The following is a 26681-nucleotide window of genomic DNA, read 5'->3' as shown; positions in this document are numbered from 1 at the left end:
ACCCCACTCAAATATTCTGCCAAGCAAATAAATAGCCATTTACAACCAGAACAATGTCAACTTGATATTGGAAGATGAGCTCCTCCAGTTGGAAGAGGAAGAACAAAGGGTAAGAACGAACAGCATTTAGCTTTCTGCTGTGACTCAGGCAGGATGAGCATGCTTCAGATCCTGTTAGCAAAAAAATGCCATCCGAAGGGGCTTAGAAGACTTTGTTTATTGTTTGTTTGTTTGTTTATTTGGATTTATATGCCGCCCTTCTCCAAAAGGACTCAGGGCGGCGTACAACATTAAAAAACACACATCCCAAAAGTTTTTAAAAAATTAAATCCATATCCAAAAAAACAAACCGAATTTAAAGACAATACATTTAAAATAAGTTAAAATTAACAGGCCAGGCCGGCTTGCTGGAAAAGCCAACTTTTTAGGGCGCGTTGGAAGGACCGGAGGTCAGGGATTATGCGAAGCTCCGGGGGCAGCTCATTCCAGAGGGAAGGCACTCCCACAGAGAAGGCTCTCCCCCTGGGGGTCACCAGCCGACACTGTCTGGCCGACGGCACCCTGATGAGGCCAACTTTCTGCCATAACGCCCGCCTTCTGGAACATTCTCCCATGGGAGATCAGGATGGCACCAATCCTACTGGCTTTCATAAAGAGCTGGTTCTTTGCCTGGACCCAAGTAGGTGCAGGATACAGTTTAGCTGTTAATTTAGTCATTATGGTGGGTGCTTTATTCTCAGCTGCTGTGTATTTTAATGGTTCTATTATTTTAATTGTTTTATTTTTTTAAAAAAATGTTCACTGCCCAGAATTATTTTGTTGAGATGGGTGGACATAGAAATTAAATAAATAAATAAATCCCCCCCCCCAATTAAATAAATTGTTCTCATTTGTAAATAAACAAATAAATTGTTCCCAGCATCAGGAAGCAGTTAAGATATTCTGAACTAATTTTGGTGTAGTCTTTAAAGGTAGCTCCACATAAATTATTCTGCAGCAGTCTATGCAGGTGGTGGTGAGAGCATGAGTTACTATCCTAGGTTCTCTTGTAGCAGGTAAGATACAATTGATGCACCAGTTTGGGGTAGAGTATAGTCTCTAGATAGCATCCTATAAACCTTTGCGGAGTTCACAGGCCAAAAAGAATCCTAGATAATACAGCTAGATGATTCTCTGATGACCACTATAGACTCTATAGACCACTATAGAATCCAAGCAGAGTCAAGCTTGCAGAGAATTTACTTTTGAAAAACGACAATCTCTCCTAAAACAAATAGCATTAATTTTTAGTTCACAAAATAGCAGATGCCATGAGTACCTTTAAAAAAAATCTGGCATCTTCTTGATTCACCAATATCAATTAAATTATTTCATTAGTTAATTATCTCATTTTCTCTACAATTCTAGACAATGTATTAGTCATTGGGAACACAGTATGTTCTACTATCACCATAAGTATAAATAATTAATATGATACAATTCACTTCATGGAATTCCTTTTTCATTTTTTTACAAAAACTACTTAGTTTGGCTTTTAAATTTTCAGCTCCAATTACTATTGATAAAATATATAATAAAAGTCCTTCCAGATTAAAGATGTAATATGAGGCTCAAATGTATTTGTTCTATTTGTAAAAAAAAAAAAAACCTGAAGTTTTACTATACTACAAAATACTGCATAACAGATGTGGCTAGGAAGAATCACTTTATAACTTAACAAAACTATACTACTGCCAACTACATTTTAAACAAAAGGATGTACACTACCGATCTCTTTCCTTTCATCTTACCACCTGTTTCTGTAAATTTATTACATTCATTGTTTCCTATTTTAGCAAACCACATAATAGCACAAAGGAAAATATGTCAACCTTGGAATTATTTGCAGTTTTTCTGTCTAGCTCATGCAAGACCTGCAGTATGTTAAAAATACAGACTGGGTCTTTTTTGTCTGACAATCACCAAACTGCACAAATTACTCTCTTCCTATTCACCTGTTTGCAGCTGAATTGCCAAGCTGGAGCTGACTTCAGCAAGTCCTACAGGATTGATGACATATGCTGCTAATAAACCAAACAATATGAAGATATTACAGGCCAACATCTTTGAAAGATCTATGTGCCAGAGCCAAATTTCAACTATATACTGTAGGGGCGGTATGTAGAAAGTGTAACATGTTTGAAATGAAAAATCTTTCAGAAGTGCTAAATTTATCATTAAATAAATGACAGGCTGTAGCATAACTTCACAAAGGAGATCCAAACTTCTGTATAAATCAGGTATTTGAAAACTGTAAAGGCTCTTGGTCAAAAAAAAATAATGCTAAATAAATTTTAGCATCATTTTCTTACTTGATTTTATTTTAAAGGTAATCCTCAGTTACCAACTACTTTGTTCAGCAACTGTTATGATAATGTTGAAAAAAGAAATTTACAACCGGTCTTTGAACTTGTTTGTGGTTGTTGTAGCATACCTGCGGTCACTATTGTGATTTGGGTGTTTAGCAATCAATGTGCATCTATAACAGTGGTCACATGATCACCATTTACGACCTTTGCGGTCAATTTCCAACAAGCAAAGTCAATACAAAAGCTGGCAGGAGGTCATAAGTTGTAGTAGTTGATGTTTCACTAAAGGACCATGTATGATTCTCTTAACAACTGCAGCTGGAATTGATGTTGTAAGTCTGCTGCAGTCAAATCATGCTTTTCTTTAAGATCAAGTCACTTAGCAACAGAGTTGCCAGTACAAATTTGTGTTCAATAAGTGAGGCCTACCTCCACAAAATGTTGTGCATACTTGTGAAAAATTACCATGCATACACAACTGCAGACATTGTTGGAACGTATGCCAATTAATTGATACACAAGTCTGAGGGTAGAAGTAATGGGTGGAAACTAATCAAGGAGAGAAGCAACTTAGAACTGAGGAGAAACTTCCTGACAGTTAGAACAATTAATCAGTGGAACAGCTTGCCTCCAGAAGTTGTGAATGCCCCAACACTGGAAGTCTTTAAGAAGATGTTGGATAGCCATCTGTCTGAAACGGTATAGGGTTTCCTGCCTAGGCAGGGGGTTGGACTAGAAGACCTCTAAGGTCCCTTCCAACTCTACTATTGTATTGTATTGTAAGTCCAATAACACCAGAGTTGGGAAAACCTTTCAAAATTGTCATGACATTTCAGTAAGAAAGACTGAAAGAAATACTATACATAAGCATTAGCAGGTTACATAATATACCTATCCAAAGTTCTTTTTTATGAATATATCAATCTAATAATCATGTTCTGATTATGTCATGAAAATATGCATCCTTCAAAGCCCCACACTGAAATAAAATGTAAAGAATAAGAGCTCAGGAGTTGGAACAAGCATTAAACCACCTCAAATTTAATAAGTCGGCACATTTAATGTAGCAGAACACATTTTATTTCCCCCTTTTTATAGCTCATAAAATGAATTCAGCAAAGGATGCCGACTATAAGAAAAAGGTTGTATAAATAAAGTAAATAGGAAAAAAGCTATATACAAAAATAAATCCTTAAAATATTATTCACTTAATATATTAAAATATATTCATTAAAATATTTACTGTTCTCATTCAATATTTTTAAACTGATGTTTATTTTAAAAGATTTTAGTCATGAGAACTCTATAATTCCATAATGAGAACTTCATAATTCTGACAACAAGGATGTATACAAGATTTTCTTTTTATTTGGTATGAAGTCAGTTGGCAGTTTTACATCCATGCAATGCCACATAAACTCCAGCTGGCATCTCATGCTCTCAGAGATACAAACTTCAAACCTAGAAACATCCTTATTTGCAGCATTGCCAGGATAATTTTGTCTACCATTCACACCACTATTATTGTCAGGCAGTCTCTGCAGGTGTGCATGTACATAAATATACAGCTGTAACCAAGCAAGCCAAGTGAAATGCATAATGAAAACCTCAGCAGCTGTTTAAAATCCAGAGAAAACAATATGAGTTTTTGGAAAAGCAAGGATGGCAAATTTATGATTATCCTAGCCTTCCAAAATAGCTTCTGGGTTGTGTCATTTTTATGTCATGTCTATTTATTTAAAAAAAATCACACTTTTGAATACTAGGAAAATAGTGAATGTTTTGTAACACAAAAGTAGCTTCATATGTAAAATAAGTTTTATTACATGCAAAATGCTAAAGATTATTTCATGCTGGAGCAGATCATTATTTATCAAATTTATTGGCTGCCCCTCTTACCACAAGTAATTCATTAAGTGTACTGATTATAGCACCACAAATTATACATTGTTATCAAGCTTTGCTATGTTCATTGTAACATTTTTCTCTTTTCTGTATAGCTTCAAGTCAGCTACCTTAAACAACAAATTTGCACATTTTTGGTATAAATATGTAAAACCAAGACTTACAAATGGCAACTTTGCTTTCATAGCAGAAAGGCAAGAATTACCCTGAAATCTCCTATTTAATAATGCTAATTCCACTGGGACATATTCTCAATAGTCTGTGTTGGTTTCTTTTTTAATTGTGTTTTCAATTTTTCTAGGAAAGGTTTTTTTTTAAGGAATAGTATTTTTTCACCCTGTCAGCAGTAGGAATGAAGTCACCTACAAATAAATCCTAATTAAGAAGATCCAGCAAACAAATATGTACAAGGCTGACAGCCTTCCATTCCTCAGAAGGATGGAAGGCTGAGTCAACCTTAAACCTATCAGGATCAAACTCCAGACTGTGGGCAGAATTAGTCTGCAACACCGTATTCTAACCACTATGCCACCAGGGCTCATAAATCTAAATATGTAAATCTGCTTTCCTTATCTTAAAGGATCACAGTCCAATCAGACAACAAAGATACAATACAATTCCCTTCAGAGAGAATAGTAAGCCCACTGTATACTACACAACAGAGGTGGGTTGCTCCTGGTTCGGCCCGGATCGGGCGAACCAGTAGGGGCGGTGGCGGGCGGTTCTGCCCATCCACCCAGATGCTTCTACGCATGCCCAGAAGTGTCACGCACTTAGTAAAAAAAATGGAAACCTACCACTGCTACACACTATTTTATATCTTCCTATAACAGCACATCATCCTTCACCACCTAAGGGAGCTAGGCTGGTGTTGGGGTGCAGAATATCTAGACCTTTCTTTCAACAAAAGAAATGACAAGAGTTAAGATAAAAACTTATCTTTTTCTGGCCAGGATTCTATGATTAAGGCAACCGCTTTGTTCTGCCTAGTGTTCGGAAAAACTCATGTAGTATCACTCACACTTTTTTTTTTTACTTTCTTAAACATTTCCAAGGCAGAGTGCATATTCCAGCACATGCTATTTTATTTACTCAATTATGAAGTGACTGGATTTTCCCAACTCTCAGTTAAAGGCATTTTGTGCATAGCAGCAGTAGTTGGTGCAACCAACGTTCCTCTGGGTTGTCCAAGTATTACACTGCATTATACAATTCCACAGCAAAGTCAAAGTCAATTCAATCAAAACAACATTTTTAGTACTGTAGTAGAGCCATGCTACCACCAGCCACTTCTCACAAAACTGCCAAAGAGCAGCTGCCTAATTGACCACAGCCATGGATGTTTCTTTTCGTTTCTTTCCTAATACTTCTCATTAAAGGATATAACTATGACAAGGACATGATTGTTCATTGCCAATGTTGGTATCCATGTCTCATACCTTACTCTACTTTGGCATAGAGGCCTCAGGATAGAACTCTATGAGAGAAACACACATAGGTTGTCAGAGCTGGGGTTTCCTGCCTTTCTTCCATTTTTTGCCCCATCAGGTTCAGTAGGCTAGTACTGGGTAGATTTCCCTTGGAGAAACCAGATAGAGATGGTTGGACCATGTATTGAACAAAACTGTGTTCAAATAAGGATGTCCTTTTGAGGAAACTATTTGGAAGTTGATCAGATAGAGTGTCAGGGAAAAGGAAGTCAAAAGGATCAGATGGCTCTTGGAGACACTTAAATACATACTCTTGCAGTACTCCCATGCATTGGATAAGGAAGCATATTCCAACTGTGAAAGCCCCTAACACTTTTTGTGCAGAGGGCAAGGGAGAAATGAGCTGAGTTCCATTGACTGAGCCATTCTTCTACAATACTAATCACTACAATGTAAGTGGCTCTTCAGTATGAGATTTTCATTACAGCAAGTGGTGAATATCAAATAAATATCAAAGCTGCCCAGAGTGAGTGGTATCAAATGGAATATAAATTAAGTAAATAAATACTCCACAGTTTCTACTTCACATTTAATAGTCAAGTAGTTCAGTATAGTGCGGGTTCGTACAGTTTTCATATTTCTATTTCTTTGACATTATTTATTTATTTATTTGACACCCATTCTGCTGCAAAACTCATAGGATTTCAGTTGTTACGTGAACCACTTGACAACTGTCAGGTAAGAAAACTTGGTGGATGTTGCATCCAGTTTTTCGAGCTAAACAGACAAAACAACAGGCCTAGAAGATGAAAGGCAATAGTAATTGAGCATATCTATTTTACCCTCTAATAATGGTGCAGAGAAAAAGTGGAATCACTTTAAAGTTAACTCTTGCACTTATTCTTTTAGTTGAACGGTCTGGGAAACATTATAATTAAATCTCTCTCTCTAGTCACCATATCTATAATGACTATAAACAAAGTTCAAATGAAATCTTAAGCTTTAGAGGTTTGCAAACTAAAAACTAATGTTCATCAAGACAGCTGCAGAAGCAATCTCAAAAGTTAAGAAAGCCAGACCTCTTTCAGGCTTCACATATAATGTGCATGGCTGCTTCTGTTTCTATCATAACCTATTTTCATTCTGGGGGTCCCCCCCCCCTTAGTCATACTGAGCAATCATTTTATAGAGTCATTATAATAGTACGCCGTAATATTGCTGACTGTTGTGACAAACAGGCCCTTTTAATTCAGCTGCTTTGTACTTTAAGAAATGCATGTTAAAAAATTACTTCATAGAAACATAACATTTTCTAAACATGAAGCAATAAAATCAGGATTTTGGAAATTCTACAGTATTAACTTAATTACATCGGCAAGTGCATTACATGCTAGATTTTTCATTAGAGCAAAAAACATTTAAAGTCTATTTTCCAGACTTAGTGAATGTTGCTATGACACATTTGGTCAATAGAAATGGATGAAAAACAGCAAAGCTTTGAAGCAATAGCCCAAAAATACCACTGTGGTTTACCAAGAGTAGGATGCACAAAATATTAGACCACAGTTAATGAAATTAAGCCAATGTCTTAAGTTAGCAAAATGTGTGCTCTGTTACTTGTTTGGAACTTACACAACTAACTAATCTTTGAAAACTCCTTTGCCGCCAGAAAATACTATCTTCTGCATCTCTTTATAATTAAATCAGGGGACTACCACTGCTTTGAGTTTGCATTATTTTAATGCAAAGGAACAGTAAAAAAATGTAAACCTTTTTTGTTTCTACAGACTTATGTTACACATTCACGAATTTCCTTGAATGAATTCATGGGTATGGAGAAAAGGGCAACATGATAAAAATGAGATAAAGCAAATAATTTTATTAAGGTGGAAACAACAGAAACTAGTATTCGGCTTTATTTCACAGTTTGTTCTTTCAATGCATATTGCATTTGAATTTGCTTTCATTACTTTATTGAAAGTTGGCTAATGTCTGATGTCACTGAAAATGTTATCTTATATGCTACCTATATACAGATTCTCATGTATATATTCTGAATCATTAAAGATTAAACAGAACTATTTCAAACATTCTTACTTTTAAGATTTGCTAAATTAAAATGGTCTTTATGATTACGACCATAAAAGATAAACTTGCTGAAATCTAAAATTTGATTTAAACCATGCACACCTGTGCTTTCAAACATTCTAATGTATTATGAAAGAAGTAAAAGCTGAATATTTCATTCTTATTACAACCTTTGCAACTTCTTAGAAACCATTGAAAGTACTCAGATGACAACCGACTCAAGCTCAACCCCTCCAAGACGGAGTGGCTGTGGGTACCAGCTCCCCGGTTCAGCCAATTAATTCCATCATTAGCCATTGGGGGCATTCAACTTGCCCCCGTAGAGCGGGCGCGCAATTTGGGCGTCCTCCTGGATGCCCGGCTGTCCATGGATGACCATGTGACGGCCGTGGCAAGGGGGGCGTTCCACCAGGTTTGCCTGGTGCGCCAATTGCGCCCCCTACTGGACCGGGACGCCTTACGCACAGTCACTCATGCGCTGGTGACGTCTCGCTTGGACTACTGTAACACTCTCTACATGGGGCTTCCCTTGAAATGCACCCGGAGGCTACAGTTGGTCCAGAACGCAGCCGCGCGGGTAATTATGGGGAGTACTAGGTACTCCCATGTGACACCGTTCCTGCACGAGCTGCACTGGCTTCCTGTGGTCTATCGGGTGCGTTTCAAGGTTTTGATAACTATCTTTAAAGCGCTCCATGGCTTAGGACCTAGTTACTTGCGGGATCGTATTCTGCCCCATACATCCCTGCGACCAATTGGCTCGCACAGAGAGGGCCTCCTCCAGGTGCCGTCCACTAGACAGTATCGTGGGGCGGCGCCTAGGAGTAGAGCCTTCTCTGTGGCGGGCCCAGCCCTGTGGAATGACCTCCCTCCGGATATTAGGAATACTTCTGACCTCCGCTCCTTTCGTATTAAGCTGGCTCAACTTTGATCTAACCATATCGCTCCTGACGGGTTTTTAACTGGGTATTTTAATTATATTTAATTATCTAGGGGTTTTTAAATACTGTATTTTAATTGTTTTTATTTATCAGCCGACCTCCTCCTTGTGTGTGTCTCAGTATATGTCTCTGTTATATGTTTGTTTTGTCCACATATTTATTTCATATGTTTCATTGTACGCCGCCCCAAGTCCTTCGGGAGAGGGTGCGGCTAAGAAATAAATATATTATTATATTATTATTATTCAGCTTAGACTTTTAATTGGGGAGAATTGCACATACAAAATTAACATAATTATTGTCTTTCTTTAATCTTTTGGGAAGATGTTGTATCCATACTACTACATAGTACCCACCAGATATTAATAAAAAAGTGTTCTTGATCCAACAGAAGTTTAAGTACCAATAGAAAAATTAGGCTTTCTTCTTATATTCTATTGGACTTGCTGATCTGCAGAACTCTGCATAATATTTCCAATTTTTTTTGTTTAATATTATTATTTTTATCCCATCTTTTATTGTTTTATAAGTAACTCAAGGTGGAAAATATACATAATTCTTTTTTTTTCCCTATTTATTTTGCAATAAGAGGTAGGTTTGGCTCAGAATCAGTCACTGGTCCAAGATCACCTAACCAGTTTTCATGCCTACGGCAGTATTAGAACTCACGGTCTCCTGGTTTTTAGGACACTAACCACTATACCAAACTGGCTCAAGTAATTTGTTGTCATCATACTTCTTCCTATCTTGAACATACTACATAGCTGATTCTTACTTATTACTGCATTTCCAAACTGCAGATTCCTTTGATTTGTTCCTGGAGATAATGAGTTGGCACGTAAAGGGTATTTTTTCTTTTGCCTGATCTAATCAAGGGACATGAGCTGAACTGCTCAACTCAAGCAATGACACTTCATGAACATCTTGCTAGAAGTTGCTATTTAGAGCATAAAGAATCCATTCCACAGCTGCACACAAGAAAATTAACCTAATGTATTCTAGGCCATTTCATAAACATTTATAAAACCCAACCAAATTACATTCTAATGTGCCATAATGAAACACTATTTTAATTCAGTCTGGTCTATTTAGTCCATCCAAACAAAACAACAAAACGTTATGAACTTGATTTACACAATGATATTTTTAGCAGGCTTCTGAGAGAGAACTAGAGCTTCTATGAGGCATAACATTTAAAATATCTCGTCTTGCAAGAAAGAAACATCAGTACTCATTTCAAAGGAACGCCTGACATGACATATTTCAAAGGGAAAGAAAATTGAATCCATTTTATTCTTGCTACAAGCAAAGAAAAAAAAATTAAAGGAAGTGTGTCAAAATCAATCAACAATGGAACCTTCAATGCAATTTATTTCAAACTATATAGGGCAATATCCTGCTCAATAAAAACAAGAAAATATGTAACGATGGAAGAGATCATTACCCTTAAAACAAAACATTAATATCTCTATTAGCAGAGGTGTTGAATTACATGGGTCTTTAACAGAAGCTGTATTACATTCCAACTGAAAATACAGCTCAGAGCCCATACCCTTATTTCCATAATCATTTTCATATGCCAAGCATACATTAATGCAGTATTATCTTCAGAACAAGAAACAGACATTCCTTTAGAAATTAATTCAATATTGAAATGCATCACATTCAGTTTTTTTTTACCCACATTTCTCTTAGGAACACTTGCAATGCAACCACTACATAGAAAACTTGTAATATTCTTTCCAAGGACTCCATTATGTCTGACAGAAAACGTCCAAAGTATAAACTTACCATTACAAAAGCATGCAAGTTTGTCCTATTACAAAATTATTTCTGTGAGCAGAGCCTTTAATTAATTTAAACAATTAAACTAAAATAAAAATAAAATAAAAACAAGCAGCTATGCTTCAAAAACCTCATTAACTAATTCATTAGCTCTCATATTCAAGTTCATTATAGTCATCTTAGCAATGTTGGTAATGAAAAAATCAGTATACATAAGAATTTATGAGGGAAGAAACTAGCTGCATAAACCCATAGTCCAGTATTGCTCTCTAAGCCTTGCCCTGGTTTAAGTCTCAATACAGTGTTATTTAGGAAGCAGGCTATGGCAAACCAGTTCTTAAAACCTTCCCATGGAAAATGCTGGGACTTGTCCAGGTAGTCATTAGAAGTCAAGACTGACTCAAAAGCTCCAAAACAAAATGAATAGGAATCTGTTTATTAACAGAAAAGTGATTTCAACGTGAATACAAAAATACCAACCGATACAACTGTCTCAATATTACCCTTATGTGCTACTACTGTGCATGTTTATTACCCTTATGTGCTACTTATATTATATAAATAGCATATTATATAATATACTATAAGTATATTATATAATACTTATACTATACTACTTTACTATACTATACTTATACTTATACTTATACTATACTATAGTACAATACAATACAATACAATAGTAGAGTTGGAAGGGACCTTGGAGGTCTTCTAGTCCAACCCCCTGCCTAGGCAGGAAACCCTATACCGTTTCAGACAAATAGCTATCCAACATCTTCTTAAAGACTTCCAGTGTTGGGGCATTCACAACTTCTGGAGGCAAGCTGTTCCACTGATTAATTGTTCTCACTGTCAGGAAATTTCTCCTCAGTTCTAAGTTGCTTCTCTCCTTGATTAGTTTCCACCCATTGCTTCTTGTTCTACCCTCAGGTGCTATTCTCCAAAGCACCTGAGGGTAGAACAAGAAGCAATGGGTGGAAACTAATCAAGGAGAGAAGCAACTTAGAACTGAGGAACTATAGTATATTATAATATTACCCTTATGTGCTACTACTGTGCACAGCTACTACTGTGCATGTTTTCCCATTTAGAGAGGTGATGCTAGTATTATTAAAATAGCAAAGCAAAACAGGATTTTATTTTTGTACGAAGCATTATGAATTAGAGATATATTTATACTTTGAAAGCCAAAAATTTCTTCCAAGTGCATATGGGTGAGAAGGTAACATCTTCAACAAATTCTTAAAGCTGCAACATTTTGCCACAACATTACACATCTCTATTTTACAGCGGCCACACAACACTAAGATGCATACAGTCCTAGTGGACATTTATTTTTCTGGTGCCCAATTTTCATTCTATGCAATTAATGCAGAGGCCATGAAATTTACAGCTTGATCTAAATACCACTAAACAAGTGACAATAAATTGAGTATGATTTTTGAAAAACTAAATATTTATTCCTAACTCTTATTCTTTAGGATAGATATTTATAAAATGAACCTACAATTCTTTCAGTTTTTCAATTCCACTAATGTCAGTAATTCTATTAAATGATTCTTTTTTGCATAAAATGGCAATATAGGTGCTTTTTATATAACACATTGTTCCAAGCTATACAATCTAAATAAATTACTACATAAATTATCCACTGATCTATTTTAAAACACATGTGTTATCTATCCTTCCAAAGAAAAGGATTTAGAAGGAGATGATAAAAACAATGAGAAACCAGTTGCTCCTATTCCTTCTAGTGGACAAGAATCTCTGGGAACTAGGTAGCACATATATTTAATTAATTGTGGTTGGTTGCATAGTCCGCCAGATATTTAGATCTGATTTGGCATTTTTATCAACCTATCAAGTTCTTTCCAAAGATCTTGAATGGGCAGAGGTTGTTGGACGGTGTTAAAGTTATTGCCACAAAATGCAACCTGTTCCAAATAAAGTTGCCTTTTGCAATTGACTGATGGTGATATTGTCAATACCGATGATGTTCAAGTAGTGCTCTAGATGTTTTGGGGATTGCACAAAAAGGGCTTGTTGTTTTCAGCACTATTTTTGCTTTTTCTTTGTGACAGTCATTCTATATCTATTTGCAGGTCTTTTTATTTTTTGATTTTCTCTTATCATTACAACAATGTAAAACCACAGCTGCTAGTTCTTTAGCTGGTGTTGGCCTTGACATGCATTGAGCTCTTCCCAAGGATCTAGTATGTAGTATATGTGCAGATCCAAGCAATGTAGCCTTGGGTAATTGACAAGTGGAAATGTTGTCAATGCAGAGATTTTCTAAGTGGTTTCCAAGACTTTTTTAGTATGGCACCCAAAGTGCTGTTAACCAAAGTGAACCACCACGGCCAGTTTATGCCAAAATCTTTCAACTTTAATTTTCAGATCTTGATCATCTGTGATCTTCTCCAATACTTTGTCTTCTATTCTGCTATCCCCTGGTATTGCCACATCAATTATCCATACTTTCTTCTTTTCAAGCACAATTAAATCTGGTATACTATGATAAGTCAAGGCTTTATCAGCTTGTATTTGGAAAACCAATAATATTTTAATCTGCTCATTTTTTACTACTTTTTCCAACACTATATTTAACTGACACTTAAATACAGCCATATAAGACAATCCCCTGAAACAAGCTTGTAAAAAGCCACTATAATGGAAGTTTGTAGATGGCAAGAAACATCTCGACACACATAAATATTTGTAAATTGGATGATAATTTGTTCTCCTTTCCATTCTGGGCTTTCATGCATCAAACAGAAGCTACTCTGGCCAAGATTGTCTGATAAAAGTTTTTTATGTGAAAAAAATATGGAACATGCAAAATTATATACTAGATTCAGAATACAATAAATTGCTTCCATTTACTATCAAAGAAATAATTATCCATCTTTTATTTCTTCTGACAGGACAGCAGTTTTCTGCAGGTTTGAGTGCTGGGAAACAACTCTGGATTAACTCTGTTGCTTGCAACTGCAGACACTTTTAAAAGACACTAAATTCACAAACCTCATTTTCTAATCACAAAATTGCTGATTAACTACTTTTAAGCTATTCAAGAACTTTTTTCATGAATTGTTCATTAACTATTTCTAAGCTATTAGAGATCTTCAGAAGAAGATGTTTCAAAGCACCAGGTGAATCGGCTTTCAATTCAATCCTGAATAAAGAAAACTTTAATCATAAACTTAAGAATTTAAAGAATTTGAAATAAACAGTAAAAAGCTAAATAACATTTTGATTTTTAGAAAGTTATAAAAGGTACAGACAAAATTGGAATATATAACTATTTACAATAAGATTTTGGAATTAACTATAAATAACAGTTTGTTGTGGGAAATATTCTTTTTTGCATTTTTCAAGATAAGCAATTTCATCATTTCAAAAACTGGACACTAGAAGGGACTAAAGTGTTTGGGTACAGAAAAGCCTGTAAAATGTTACAAAGAATTATAACTAGATTTTTGAAAGCATAGAATCAGAAAATAGTAGCCACAATATCAACAATGTTTATAATGATGTCTGGAATCAATATCATTCTTCCAAACAGGAAATCAAATGATAAATTTTCCATAAAAGATTTATAGAATCCTGGTAGCCATTAACATGTACAATGGCAATTTGGTATATTCAGTGAAATTTACATATACATAAATGTTAACAAGATTACAGCACTCAAAAGAATCCTGCACATTGTCCAAAATGCCTATGCAGAAAAGTTTAACTAGGGTCAAGCATAGTCATTCCACCACATCATGACTCTTGACCTTAGCAGTAGACACACTGCTGCTATGCATTATAGCCAGAACATTTCTCTGTTCAAGTTATTAACCTTGCAACATTCAATGACTCTCTTATTCCACAAATGTCCAGATTACTAATTCTTTCTAGGCAAGTAAAATGTGTAAAGTAGAAAGGGTTTTGGAAATAGCAGATGTGGTACTTTTCATATCCATCCAATCCTTGTACTCTTTTTTTTCAACCTTTCATACAATTTAGGGAAGTTAAAACTTCATCCACCAGTGAGGCAGAATATTAAGCTTTAACAGGGGACTTTGTCTCAAATCACAGATATCAGAAGGGACAGTTAACCCTCAGGTAAATAGTTTGCTTGGCATGGGGAATGTTACTTTAGCCCCAAACAAACACAGTTTAAGGTTTAAATCTACCCCCTCGGGGTTAATTGGATGGATTAATTAGTTCAGGTTTGATGTTTGTGTGACATTATGACAATGTCTTGCCAGAATAGGAGCACAAAGTACACCACAATTCACTGTTAGAAGTTGGTAGCCTTTTCTTTGTGGAGGAAAAAGGCTCTAGATTTGCTTTACAGGACACCCAGACAAGAAAACTCTTGGCAATTTACCGGTAAACATAAAGCAATGATGCTAATGTTTGGTATTGTCTCCTTTTTTCTTTCAGCGTGATGCATTATACAATTAAACCTAAGTAACACAAAATAATCACTTGGCTTTTCATTGAAAAAGGTGACAGGTAATGAAAGCATGGGATTAAGAGTGGGGGCAACTTTTTTTCAAGAAGGGAGGGAGGACAACAGGCTGAGCCAGTTTACTTTAAAACTCAACTGCCAATATTTGCCACACCGCTCTTTGAAACTCTTTCAGCTGTCATCATACATCTGGGCTCAAGACTGCAGTGTTCATTTCTTGCACAGATTTGCATGAAAATTACTAGGCTGTTGAGGGGTTTTCAACTGATTAACTATATTATTTACATTTGACTTTCCTGAGACTTTTCTCTAGTCCTAGGTGTACAGATCCAATGACTAAAGTAGCTAATTTTCACTGGCAAGGGTCTAGAACCAAAGAAAGGCAATCAGATCTAAAGCTTACTGCTTTCAGACACAATTGAATTATCTATCAAGTTAACTAATGTACTCATGGCACAGCAACAGGTAAGAACAGCACTGAACTCATTAGTCCCTGAAATGATACATTCAACAATACTGCATGTAGTTTAAAACCTAACTCAGGGTGCTCAGAATAAGTGTCAGTTTTGGACATATCACGTGGAACACACATTTTCAACCCAGCAGATTGGAAGGAAATGATTAAAGCTCAACAACCTGCATTACGATTCAGTTCAGAAATGTGTCTGATGGGGAGGTTGGGGGGGGGGGGGAGAGAAAGAAAAGGATGGCGGAAGAACAGATTTCAGAGGCATTAAAACAGCAATTGCCTGTCTTTCCAATCTTCCTCTTAACTGGCTAAAGGCCTATGTAGCAAATCCAAAACTCTTTTTATATGCACACCTGGGAAGAATTCTGAGTTCTGTTACTTTCCTCAACATTACCCTGATGTGGTTTTGACCAGATGTTTAAATGTTACAACATGTACTTTTCTTCTTTTCTTCCAAGGAAAAAGGAAAATAAGAGGAATATTTGACTTCACTCCACAGGAGACCTATTTAATAGTTTGGTGGTTATGCAAGTAAAGGTAGCTTGGCTAAGTCAGTGTTGACGACACATAGAACGACATGATCCTAATGAGTTGGAAAATATTGGCTCTCCTGAGATTTAACCAGATGCTACTGCACTGAGAAAGCTACTGTATTATTGAATTTCATTTTTGTGAGGTAAAATTTATTATTCAACCATTACAGTATTCCACATGAAGTCTTCCATAAAATAGTTTTGCAGTTACTTTCTGGAAAATAGGTTTTATTCTCCTGTGCGCTGCTTGGACAGTCCAAGCATGGGTTAACACAGTCTAACTGCCCTAGGACTGAGTGAGATTTTTATTGTTGACCACGCCTCCCTTTGCCTCTGCAATTCAGTTTTAAAAACTCAGTCCGCCCGTTTGGACTGTTGCAGGGGAGTTCCTCAGTCTTATGACAGTTATACTGTACTCCCCAAAATTAATTAACGAGAAATCAAATAATAGAATAAATTCCTTTAAGGTTGACACACCAGGAGAATTTTAAAAAAGAAATCCAACAGCCGGAGTGACCGTCAGGAAACATTAGTAAGGAGCGCGGGGCTCTGTGAGCTGCCTGGCGGCTGCCGGCACTCAAGCTGTGGGGTGAAACTTCCCCATCGATCAGCTTGCCCCTTTTCGCGTTTCTGGGCTACCTGGGTGGAGCGCTGAGGCTCTCCAGTGTAGCGAAGGAATTTCCTTGACAAGTGGCTGCGGCGGCTACCTTAAGGGGTTCGCGCGCTTTTCGCCGCCTCCCCAACTAGCGCCGGCCATTTTAAGGCTTTCGCGCGCTTTCTTGCAGCTTGCCTGATTCAAAGCTTGCATTTGCAAGGTTTCGCGCACTTTTGGCCGCAAACCAGGCAATTTCAGGGCCGAATGCTGCGCGCGCAGCGGCGGCCATTTTCTTAGTGAAACGGCACTCCGAGGAGAACGGACACAACGACAAGACGTGTTTTCACCTCAGTGACGGATTCCAACAGCTTGAAGGCCGCGTCTGGGATTCCAGCTCGGCATACCTCATCTGGCTACAGGTTCCCGCCTAATCTACAGGCGGCACCGACAGGTTAGAGGGTATTGTCCCTCGGGCTTCCCTCCTAACTTTCTGTAAATCAATAGGCGTTCTCAGGCCAGCTGGCCACGCCTTGAGCCCTTCTCCACCTCCATCCCAGCCATCTCACCCTGCCTTGCCGCCTCCTACCATGGCAGACAAAGGGTCAGGGGAAATGCAGGCTGGGCCTTCCTCAAAGAGGAGCAAATTAGATCTAGCTCCTAGTGGGGGCAAAGGGGGCAGGAACGGTACCAGAAGGGCATCCCCAGATCCCCAGGGCTGTGGGGACAAGGGCAAAGAAAGCAGTCGTAAGAATAAGGCCCCTCAACCTCCTAGGCCTGATAGGTCTCCAAACCGAATGGAGCCTTCACCAGACCGATCCCCAAGACAAATTAGGGAGGAAAGACCTGCGTCCCCCCCAGGGGTCAGGTCACCCCCCTCCTCAGGGGAAATATCTAGGGACTCCTCTCCAGATGCTTCCTGGGGGTATCCCGACTCTCCCAGCTCCTCCATCAGAGAGGAATTGGGGCCAAGTCAGGCATTCCACACTGAAGGGGATTTTCACAATACCAGAAGGGGCAGGAAGCGTCCCGCTCCTACACCAGTCCGTCCCAGGGAGGACAAAGGGTCCCATCTGTCTGCTGAAATGAGAGAAATAATCTCTCAGGCCATCTCCCAAGGCATTGCTGAGGGCCTACAGCAGAGGGAAGCTCCCACTTCTAGTGGAGCCAAACCAAAAACCCCAGCAAGTCACAATAGGGAGGATAACCCCCCGTCTCCTGGCACCTCAGTGGCTACTGAGGAGTCAGGATGGGAAGAAGGTGAAATCGATGATTTTGAATTATCCGCAGATGAGGATCTTCCCCCTGATAAGCCAGCTTTCACAGGGTTGTTCAAACCCTCCTTGTTCAAATCCATCCTGCATAAAGCAAAGGCTGCAACTGAATTGGGGACTGCTCCAAAGAGTACCACCACTTCCTCTTCATCCTCTAAGGACCATAAAGAGGGACTATTTAACGAGCCAGCTCCCACTGTAGATGAAATCCCTGTGCCAGATCTATTTCTAGACGTGGTTCAGAGGCAGTGGATTCAACCAGGCACCCTCACTAATCCCAGCGGAGGTGACAAATCACTTTACGCTGTAGAGTCTAAGATGGAAGAGGTCTTAAAGTTACCTGAGGTAGATGCCCCGGTCATATCCCTGACCTCATCCCAAAATCTTCCAGCTGACTTGCTAGAGGGCCTCAAAGCAGAAGACAAGCACTCTGAAAAGGCATGTCATAAGACTCACCAGGCGGCTGCCTGGGCCATCAGAGCATCCACCTCTGCTTCCTTTTTTATCAGATCCTCTCTTCTCTGGCTCCGCCAGCTGAGATCCAGACCCCCTTCTGGGGGATCTCGCTGGAAACACGACATCAATAAAATCATCACGGCAGTAGAGTATTCTGCGGATGCCTCCTTGAACGCAGCAAAATTTGCGTCCAGGGCCTTGGCGTCCAATGTTACCTCCAGGTGCCTCCTGTGGCTTTGCCACTGGCAGGCGGACATGAAGGCGAAGTGGAAGCTCGCTTCCGCCCCCTTCAAAGGGGGACAACTCTTTGGGGAGGCTCTGGATAAGTTTACCATTGAGACCAAAGACAAACGGAAAATACTACCAGCCACCCTTAAGAAACATGACCGCAAGGGACCTGGTTCCTTCAGGAAACAGACCTTTAGATCTCAGGAGAATAACCAACCTTCCACTTCAGGCACCTACCAGAGAAACTTCTCTCAGACGGGGGATAGGGGTCAGGATAGGAACTCCTACAGCACCAGGGGCAGGCAACACCAGTCGCAGTCCTTTCGGAAGCCCTTTCGTGGCGGCTCCAACTCCCGCCAGTTTCGTAGAGGGAAATGACCACCAAGGGACACCTCCCATAGGGGGTCGGCTCCAGAGGTACGCCGACAGGTGGGAGGAGATCACATCAGACTCCTGGGTCCTGAGCACAATCAGGAAGGGCCTAGTACTAGAGTTCCTATCATTCCCACAACGGAAGTTCATCCGTTGCCCAATCCCCAAAAATCCCCAGAAAAGGATTCTCATGCAGATGGAAATCGACCATCTGCTCACAATAAAAGCCATAGAACCAGTTCCAAGGGATCAGGAGAGGCGGGGATTCTACTCCATCCTCTTCCTGGTTCCAAAGAACTCGGGGGGATGGAGGGCCATCTTGGATCTAAAGTGTCTAAATCAACACTTAGCATACAGAAGGTTCAAGATGCAGTCCCTCCAATCCATCTTAGAATGCACAAGGCAGGGAGATCTACTCACGTCAATAGATTTGAGGGAGGCTTACCCGCATGTCCCAATTCATTTGGCACACAGAAGGTTCCTGAGGTTCCACTACGACGGGAGGCATTATCAGTACAGGGCCCTGCCCTTCGGCCTCTCGTCTGCCCCCAGGACCTTCACAAAGATACTGGCAGTACTGGCAGCCCACCTCAGGAACAGACCGATTCGTCTAGAATGCTACCTAGACGACATCATTATCCACTCGTCCAGTCCTGCTCAGGCGCGGAGAGACCTTCAGACAACCATCCAGACGCTGGAGAAACACGGCTTCTCGGTGAACAGGGAGAAAAGCCATCTGGTGCCGACGACCCGCATCCAACATCTCGGCGCCGTCATAGACTCCAAGACGTGCCAGGTATTTCTGTCGCCAGACAGGATGAAGAACCTCCAAAACAAACTCTTGCTGTGCAAAAGGAAAAGGTCAGTGCCGATCTTGCATCTATCCCAGCTTCTGGGAATCATGATTTCGTGCATACAAGTGGTTCCCTGGGCCAGACTTCATGCCAGGGAATTGCAGTGGTTCCTCCTGCCAATGCAGAGGGCCAAAACCAGCAACTCACTACGAAAAGTAATCCTGCCACCCAAGGTGATCCGCTCCATTGCCTGGTGGAGAACAGCAACAGTGCAAAAAGGGTCTCCTTTCAAGGAACCCGAAAGGCTAGTAGTGACAACCGATGCAAGCCTGTTGGGCTGGGGAGCACATTGTCAGGGCCAACTTGCTCAGGGAACATGGACACTGAGGGAGGCGGGCCACAGCATAAACTGGCTAGAACTGAGAGCGGCCCGCCTTGCACTCCGTCAGTTTGCTCCTCACATTGTGGGCCATCATGTACTGTTACTAACAGACAATGTTGCTACAAAGGCTCACATCAATAAGCAAGGCGGCACTCACTCCAGAAGCCTCATGCGAGAGGCAGAGGCACTGGGCAGATGGGCGGAGAGGCATCTGTCGTCCATCAGATCGGACCACATAGCGGGAACGAGCAATCGGGAAGCGGATTGGCTGAGTCGGCAGACGATCGATCACTCCGAATGGCGACTGCATCCGGACATCTTCAATCAGATCGTGGAGAAATTCGGCGAACCGCAAGTAGACCTCTTTGCCACACACAACAACACACACCTACCCCGATTCTTCTCCCGCTATTACACTCCTCTAGCAGAGGGAACGGACGCCCTGAGGAGCCGTTGGCCCCCGGGCCTTCTGTATGCCTTTCCGCCGTTGCCTCTCATTCCACACGTAGTGTCAAAGCTGTTGACGGAAAAGGCAGAACTCCTGCTTGTGGCGCCTCACTGGCCCAGGAGACCCTGGTACGCCGACCTTGTCAGTCTCTCCATTCGCAACCCATGGAGAATACCTCAGGAGCAAATCTCCCTCAGCCAGGGACACATCAGTCATCCGGACCCCCAGTGGCTACAACTAGCCGTCTGGCACTTGAGGGGGATCTCCTGAGGAAACAAGACTTCTCTGACAAGGTCATCCAAACTATCCAGGCATCCAGGCGACCTTCCACCAACAGAATATATGAGGCTACGTGGAACGCATTTTCGGCCTGGTGCGGCAAGAATGGTGTTCAGGACGCTTCAGCTTCAATTCCTAACCTTCTCGATTTTCTGCAGGAAGGGTTGGACAAGGGCTTAGCGCCTAACACGCTCAGAAGGCAGGTGGCAGCTCTGTCCACCATCCTGTCATGTCATTCACGTTGGCCCTTGAGCCAACATCCTCAAGTGAAAAGTTTTCTGAAAGGTGCGGTGAACATCTGCCCTCAGGTGGTTCATCGTTACCCTTCCTGGAGTTTGCCCCTAGTATTAAAAGCACTTACCGGGGCTCCATTTGAACCGTTACGTAAGACTAGTCTCCGTCATTTGTCACTCAAGACGGTTTTTCTCATAGCCATCACGTCCGCACGCAGAATATCTGAACTGGCTGCGTTGTCAGTAAGGGAGGACCTTTGTATTGTTCATACAGACAGGGTCATTCTAAGGATTGATCCCACTTTCATTCCAAAGATGAATACGCACTTTCACAGATCACAAGAGGTGATCCTTCCCAATTTCTGCCCTAAAGCAGTTCATCCGACAGAAAAACTTTGGCATAAATTGGACGTGCGGAGGGCAGTGCGCATTTACATTAAAAGGACCAAGGAATTTCGCCATTCCGAATCCTTTTTTATTTCCTTCCTGCCTGGGTCGCTCGGTCGTAAGGTGTCTTCACACACGATTGGACGCTGGTTGAGGGCCTGCATCAAACTTGCCTATGAAGACCAAGGCAAGGCATCCCCTCGCAACGTGACAGCGCACTCAACAAGGAGCGCAGCGACTTCGGCGGCATGGGCGACCCAGGCTTCCATCCTTGATATCTGCAGAGCGGCCACGTGGGCTTCTCCCACAGCATTCATAAAAAACTATAAAATAGACACCTTTGCCTCGGCTGAAGCCTCCTTTGGACGAAGAGTCTTACAGAAGGTGGTTGAGGCTTCAGACTCGTTGGAATCTACCCGCCCTGGGACACAATAGCTTGGGTATGTCCCATGCTTGGACTGTCCAAGCAGCGCACAGGAGAAAGACCGTTGTCTTACCTGAACGGTCGTTCTCTGGGCGCTGCGGGACAGTCCAACCCCACCCAGGGTTGGTGCTGAAGACTGACATTGAGGAGCTACAGGCAACAGGTCTACGTTCCAAGTCTTCGTTTTTAAAACTGAATTGCAGAGGCAAAGGGAGGCGTGGTCAACAATAAAAATCTCACTCAGTCCTAGGGCAGTTAGACTGTGTTAACCCATGCTTGGACTGTCCCGCAGCGCCCAGAGAACGACCGTTCAGGTAAGACAACGGTCTTTTTCACTTTAATACATCATTTACATGAGGGTTCCAAATGCCTATTTGATCATTTTAAGCAGATAAATTAGAGGTCTGCAAGCAATTTTGTTTAAAACCCCCACACAGAGATTAATAGAATTGGACTGTCAACAAAATTACAAATTACTTAAATGCAGCAGGAAAAATGCACTCTCAAGGTTCAGTTTCTACATAAAATAAAACTATATGCAATGGCATTAATATTTTCCTGGCAACGCATCAGAATCCAAACTTCAAACTTACTACAAAGAATTACATTAGGAAAACTCTCAAAAAGGAGATAAACACAGCCTTCCATCAGTTTAGAAACAGATGGCGTCTAAATGGAATAAATTAATTAAATGAACATTATTACTGTAATTCTTCAATTACAGACTGGGATAGTATTGTCTCTTACTAACTTGAATTCTTGAACTGTATACTTCAGAAAAAAGGAGGGTATGATAAACAAAGATCTTTAAGCGTTTAAAGATCTTTGTTTATCACACCCTCCTTTTTTCTGAAGTATACAGTTCAAGAATTCAAGTTAGTAAGAGACAATACTATCCCATTTTAAATAATACGTTATTTATTTAGGTAAATGAGTGCATTCGGTTTTTTCAAATATATACAATACTTTTTATTGTACAGTTGAACAACTATAAAAGCAAGCTGTAGTTGGCTATGATAATGTCTTGTTGGAAAACCATAGGGGTTTTTTTGCTGACCAATATGTAAAGCAAGTTTTAAACTGATTCTATCCCAAGGCAGTAACTATATTGGATTCTATGGTATAGTGTAATATTAATGCAATGTAGGGTTTTCAATTTCAATTATATAACATGTGAAGGATGTGTGTTTGTGTTTTAATTTTTATAGTTATAGTGTATACTGAAGATGGCATTTAATTTTGTTATACGGTGTGCAATGACTATGAAATAAACTAAACTATTAGTTAAGATTTATTTTCAAGAACCTAAATGTCAATTTTGTAAATTATGACACAAGCACATTTATTAATGCCAATCAAAATACAATGGCTTGCCTGGAGGATTCTTCAGTTAATTTGTTTAAATAATACGTTATTTATTTAGGTAAATGAGTGCATTCGGTTTTTTCAAATATATACAATACTTTTTATTGTACAGTTTTTACATGTACAAACTTACTTAGATCACATCAGAATTTTTTAAAAAAACTATTTCAACTTTAAATATATGAATGAATGAATAAATGAATGAATGAATGAATGAATGAATGAATGAATGAATGAATGAATGACACACGATGCATACAAATGTTGTCATTACCTGATATTTGGAAGACTTCGTTCATTAAACTTTCATTCACTAATGATGAATTGGAATTTCCAATATAGGCCCAACTCTGCCAAATAGTTTGCATTAGAAAGTTCTGAGCTCTTGTAGCCTGAATTGTCAAATTTGGAAGTTCAAATATAAATTCGTTCACTGCAGTATTAGATCGCTTAGACCTAGGAAGTAAAAAAGGATGGGAGAAATATATATATACTATATACATAGTATTATTATTGGAACATATACACATACATACATAGGTACGTACATACATATATATACATACAGGTGTACATATACATACCGTATTTAGCAGAGTATAAGATGCACCTTTTTTCCTCAAAAAAGAGGCTGAAAATCTGGGTGCGTCTTATACATCGAATACAGCATTTTTTGCCATTCCTTTAAAATCAACAACCCTTCATGATTTAAAGAACATAGCAGTGAACAGCTGGCTGCACAGGATTATAGAATATCCCATAATGTAAGACTGGAATCTGCCAAGAATTTCGTAAAATTATTTTTATTACTCATATCCTGCATAGTAAAATAAGTTCATTTTTCCCAACATAAGACTAGTGGACCTGTTATTAGAAACTTGTGATTAAAAAATAGCTGGGGGAATCAGGCAGGGGGTCTATTTAAAACATCTAAAGAAAAGGCTAGATATAATCAAATTGGCTGTCATGCACTTCAACATGTTAATCTTAAAAAGAGAAATACTTGTCATATATTCATAGCATTGTCAATTATTGCAACTACTTAATTTAAGCAAATGATTAAAAGACACGAGATCCAAATAATCCAAATCGATCTGAATATGGTCACTTCCCAAAATTTTTGGAACTTCTGTTCATTATCATATTTAAACTAGCACAAATTAATTCCCAAAAGAATGCATATAAAACTATGTGTAAGCACATGCACATAAATGTTAACTGTATACTTTATGTTGTTACATGGAAATACAATAATTCTTCAACTCCCGTTGACAAATATAAATTATGAACTTTAAGACACAAAATATCTGTAGCAAAAAATTATAATTCAAATAAAAAATAAATGTTTTAGAAATAAAACCAATGAACAAGCTTGCTCACTGATAAGGGGGTGAATGAGAGATCACCCAAACCAGAGCTCCTGAAGATGGTCTTGGTAATAGCTATGAGTATATAAGAAAGGCCATTCCTTCAAATACAGTCATAACAAGCCCTGAAGAATGTTGTAGATCAGGGGTGTAAAACTCTATTTCATTGAGGGCCACATTAGGGTTGTGTTTGATCTTGGAGGGTGGGCGTGGCCATGGTGGGTGTGACACAGGATTTGTGTCAGAGGCACCTGTGGTGGCCAAGTAGTAAGGTAGGCTTTCCCTGACAACCACCCTCCCCCTCCTTTCCTTCCTTCCTTCCCTTCCATTCTTCTTTTTCCTTCCCTCTTCATTCTCCTTTCTTTTTTCTTCTTCTGTTTGCTTATTTTTCCTTCTTGCTCTCTTCGCATCTTCCCTTCTTTGCCTTTCTCCTTTCCTGTCCCTTCTTGCATGCTCCAAAGCAAAAGGGAAACCCCCTTTTGCATTTGAGCATGCAAGAAGAATAAAACAGGGTGCAGGGGGTCGCACACGGCTCTGTTGTTGTTGGCAGAGGCACCATGGGCCAGTCCTTTGCTGTTTCCAGAGTGGCCTCGTGGGCCAGATCTGAGCACCCCATGAGCCGGATCTTGCCCGCGAGCCTTGAGTTTGACACCCCTGTTGTACATCAATTCCAACATTCATACTACAGTTCCTCTATTTTCCATTTTGATTTGAAACAAATTAGAGTTTACTGCAGACCTATCTTAACTTTGTTTTAAAGTTGTACAAGTATGGCTTGTTCTAGGTACATTCGTTTTGTTCTTAAAACATATTTATTTCCTCAGAAGGATATATATGTATAAACCCAAACTAAAGGTACTGCATCAGGGAAAGAATAGGCATCATGGTCTTTCTCTACTTTCTCCCAACAAGCGAGCCAGATTTAAAGCATGCCTCAGAGTCACTACTATCTCACAGACCACACATGAGTACCACATCTATTTTTGTCATCTGAAGGGTTAAACAGGCTTAATGGATACTTCTGATGCAACACCAGAAACCTGGTATCATTTGCATACAACTGCACTGAACTCGCAGCCACCAGGCAAAATCAATATGTTGGAGTTTATTGACTTTCCACAAAGTCATGATTAAAACAATAAAGTAAAATAATAACACTTCTAATGCCCTTCCTAAGCATTACAATTTAAAGTTAACACTTTCTAAGTATTAAAATGTTAGTTGTAATGCTCTAATTAGAAAATATAAGATATAAGGCCAAGAAATAAGTAAACAAGTTACATATTTTGTTAAAATGGTTTCAAGCGGCAGTAACTTTAGAATTTTACCACACAATTTAATACAGATGTCCATGTATTACCCAGAATCCTCTGCTCTAGTCATGTAGCATCACAACCAACCAACCAAAAGTAGCATGCCTAGTAATAACCTTTTTGGCTACTAATTCCAAATAGGTTGTTTAATAGTGACAAATATTTTTAAAGGTGTTATTTCATCCAGGCAATGAAATATTCTAGTGCAACTGTTACAGTAATAATATATACTGCTACATAATGTTTCAAAATATTTTTAAATAAAAACAAAGAAAGCTACATTGCAGGTTTATCCAAGAAATAAAATTGAGATTTTCAATCATTATTCAAAAAAACATACAAGGGGAATTCTATAATCTTCATAAAATAGCTTTGTTTTTAAAAAATGATGGTCTGTTGGATATGTAGAACATGTGTATCATCCAATGTGTATACTTTAAGCAACACTGATGTGTAAAATCTCAAAACCCAGATAAAGCAGGTGGTATAATTTAAAAAAAACAAAGTGCACATGCAAGTTTAATCACATTACCAGGTTATTCTTCAGGACTAGTTACCATTCACTAAATGACTTTAATGAAGCTCTCAGTCTGCAGGCTGATTTGGATAAATCAGTTCAAATACCATTTGATGTATTTCATCTGGAGTTCTATTCATTGTAGACTACATTTAGCAATCTGGTTGTAATATTCATTTATTCCCACTCCATTACCACAGCTAGTCCTCAACAACCTTGTAAGCCATGGCCTGAAGTTAATTCAACCATGTGAATGGAAGTAATTTTCCAGCCTTTTTTACAGAGG

The 26681-nt window shown here is 39.3% G+C and overlaps 1 protein-coding gene across 5 annotated transcripts in view; it reads right to left on the bottom strand.

Annotated features, from left to right (window-relative positions):
* The window catches only part of VPS13B (vacuolar protein sorting 13 homolog B), a 391865-nt gene that overhangs the window by 263527 nt on the left and 101657 nt on the right, over nucleotides 1-26681 (bottom strand). For all 5 annotated transcript variants that reach the window (XM_081951024.1, XM_081951027.1, XM_081951026.1 and 2 more), the window contains exon 17: nucleotides 23473-23654. In XM_081951024.1, the coding sequence (XP_081807150.1) occupies nucleotides 23473-23654 (182 nt within the window). The remainder of the gene's footprint in view (nucleotides 1-23472; nucleotides 23655-26681) is intronic.

Source organism: Natrix helvetica (genome assembly GCF_964273705.1).
Source record: "Natrix helvetica genome assembly, chromosome: 4".
Lineage (NCBI taxonomy): Eukaryota > Metazoa > Chordata > Lepidosauria > Squamata > Natricidae > Natrix > Natrix helvetica.
Note: the sequence above shows the minus strand (reverse complement) of the source record. Positions and strands in the feature narration are given on the sequence as shown.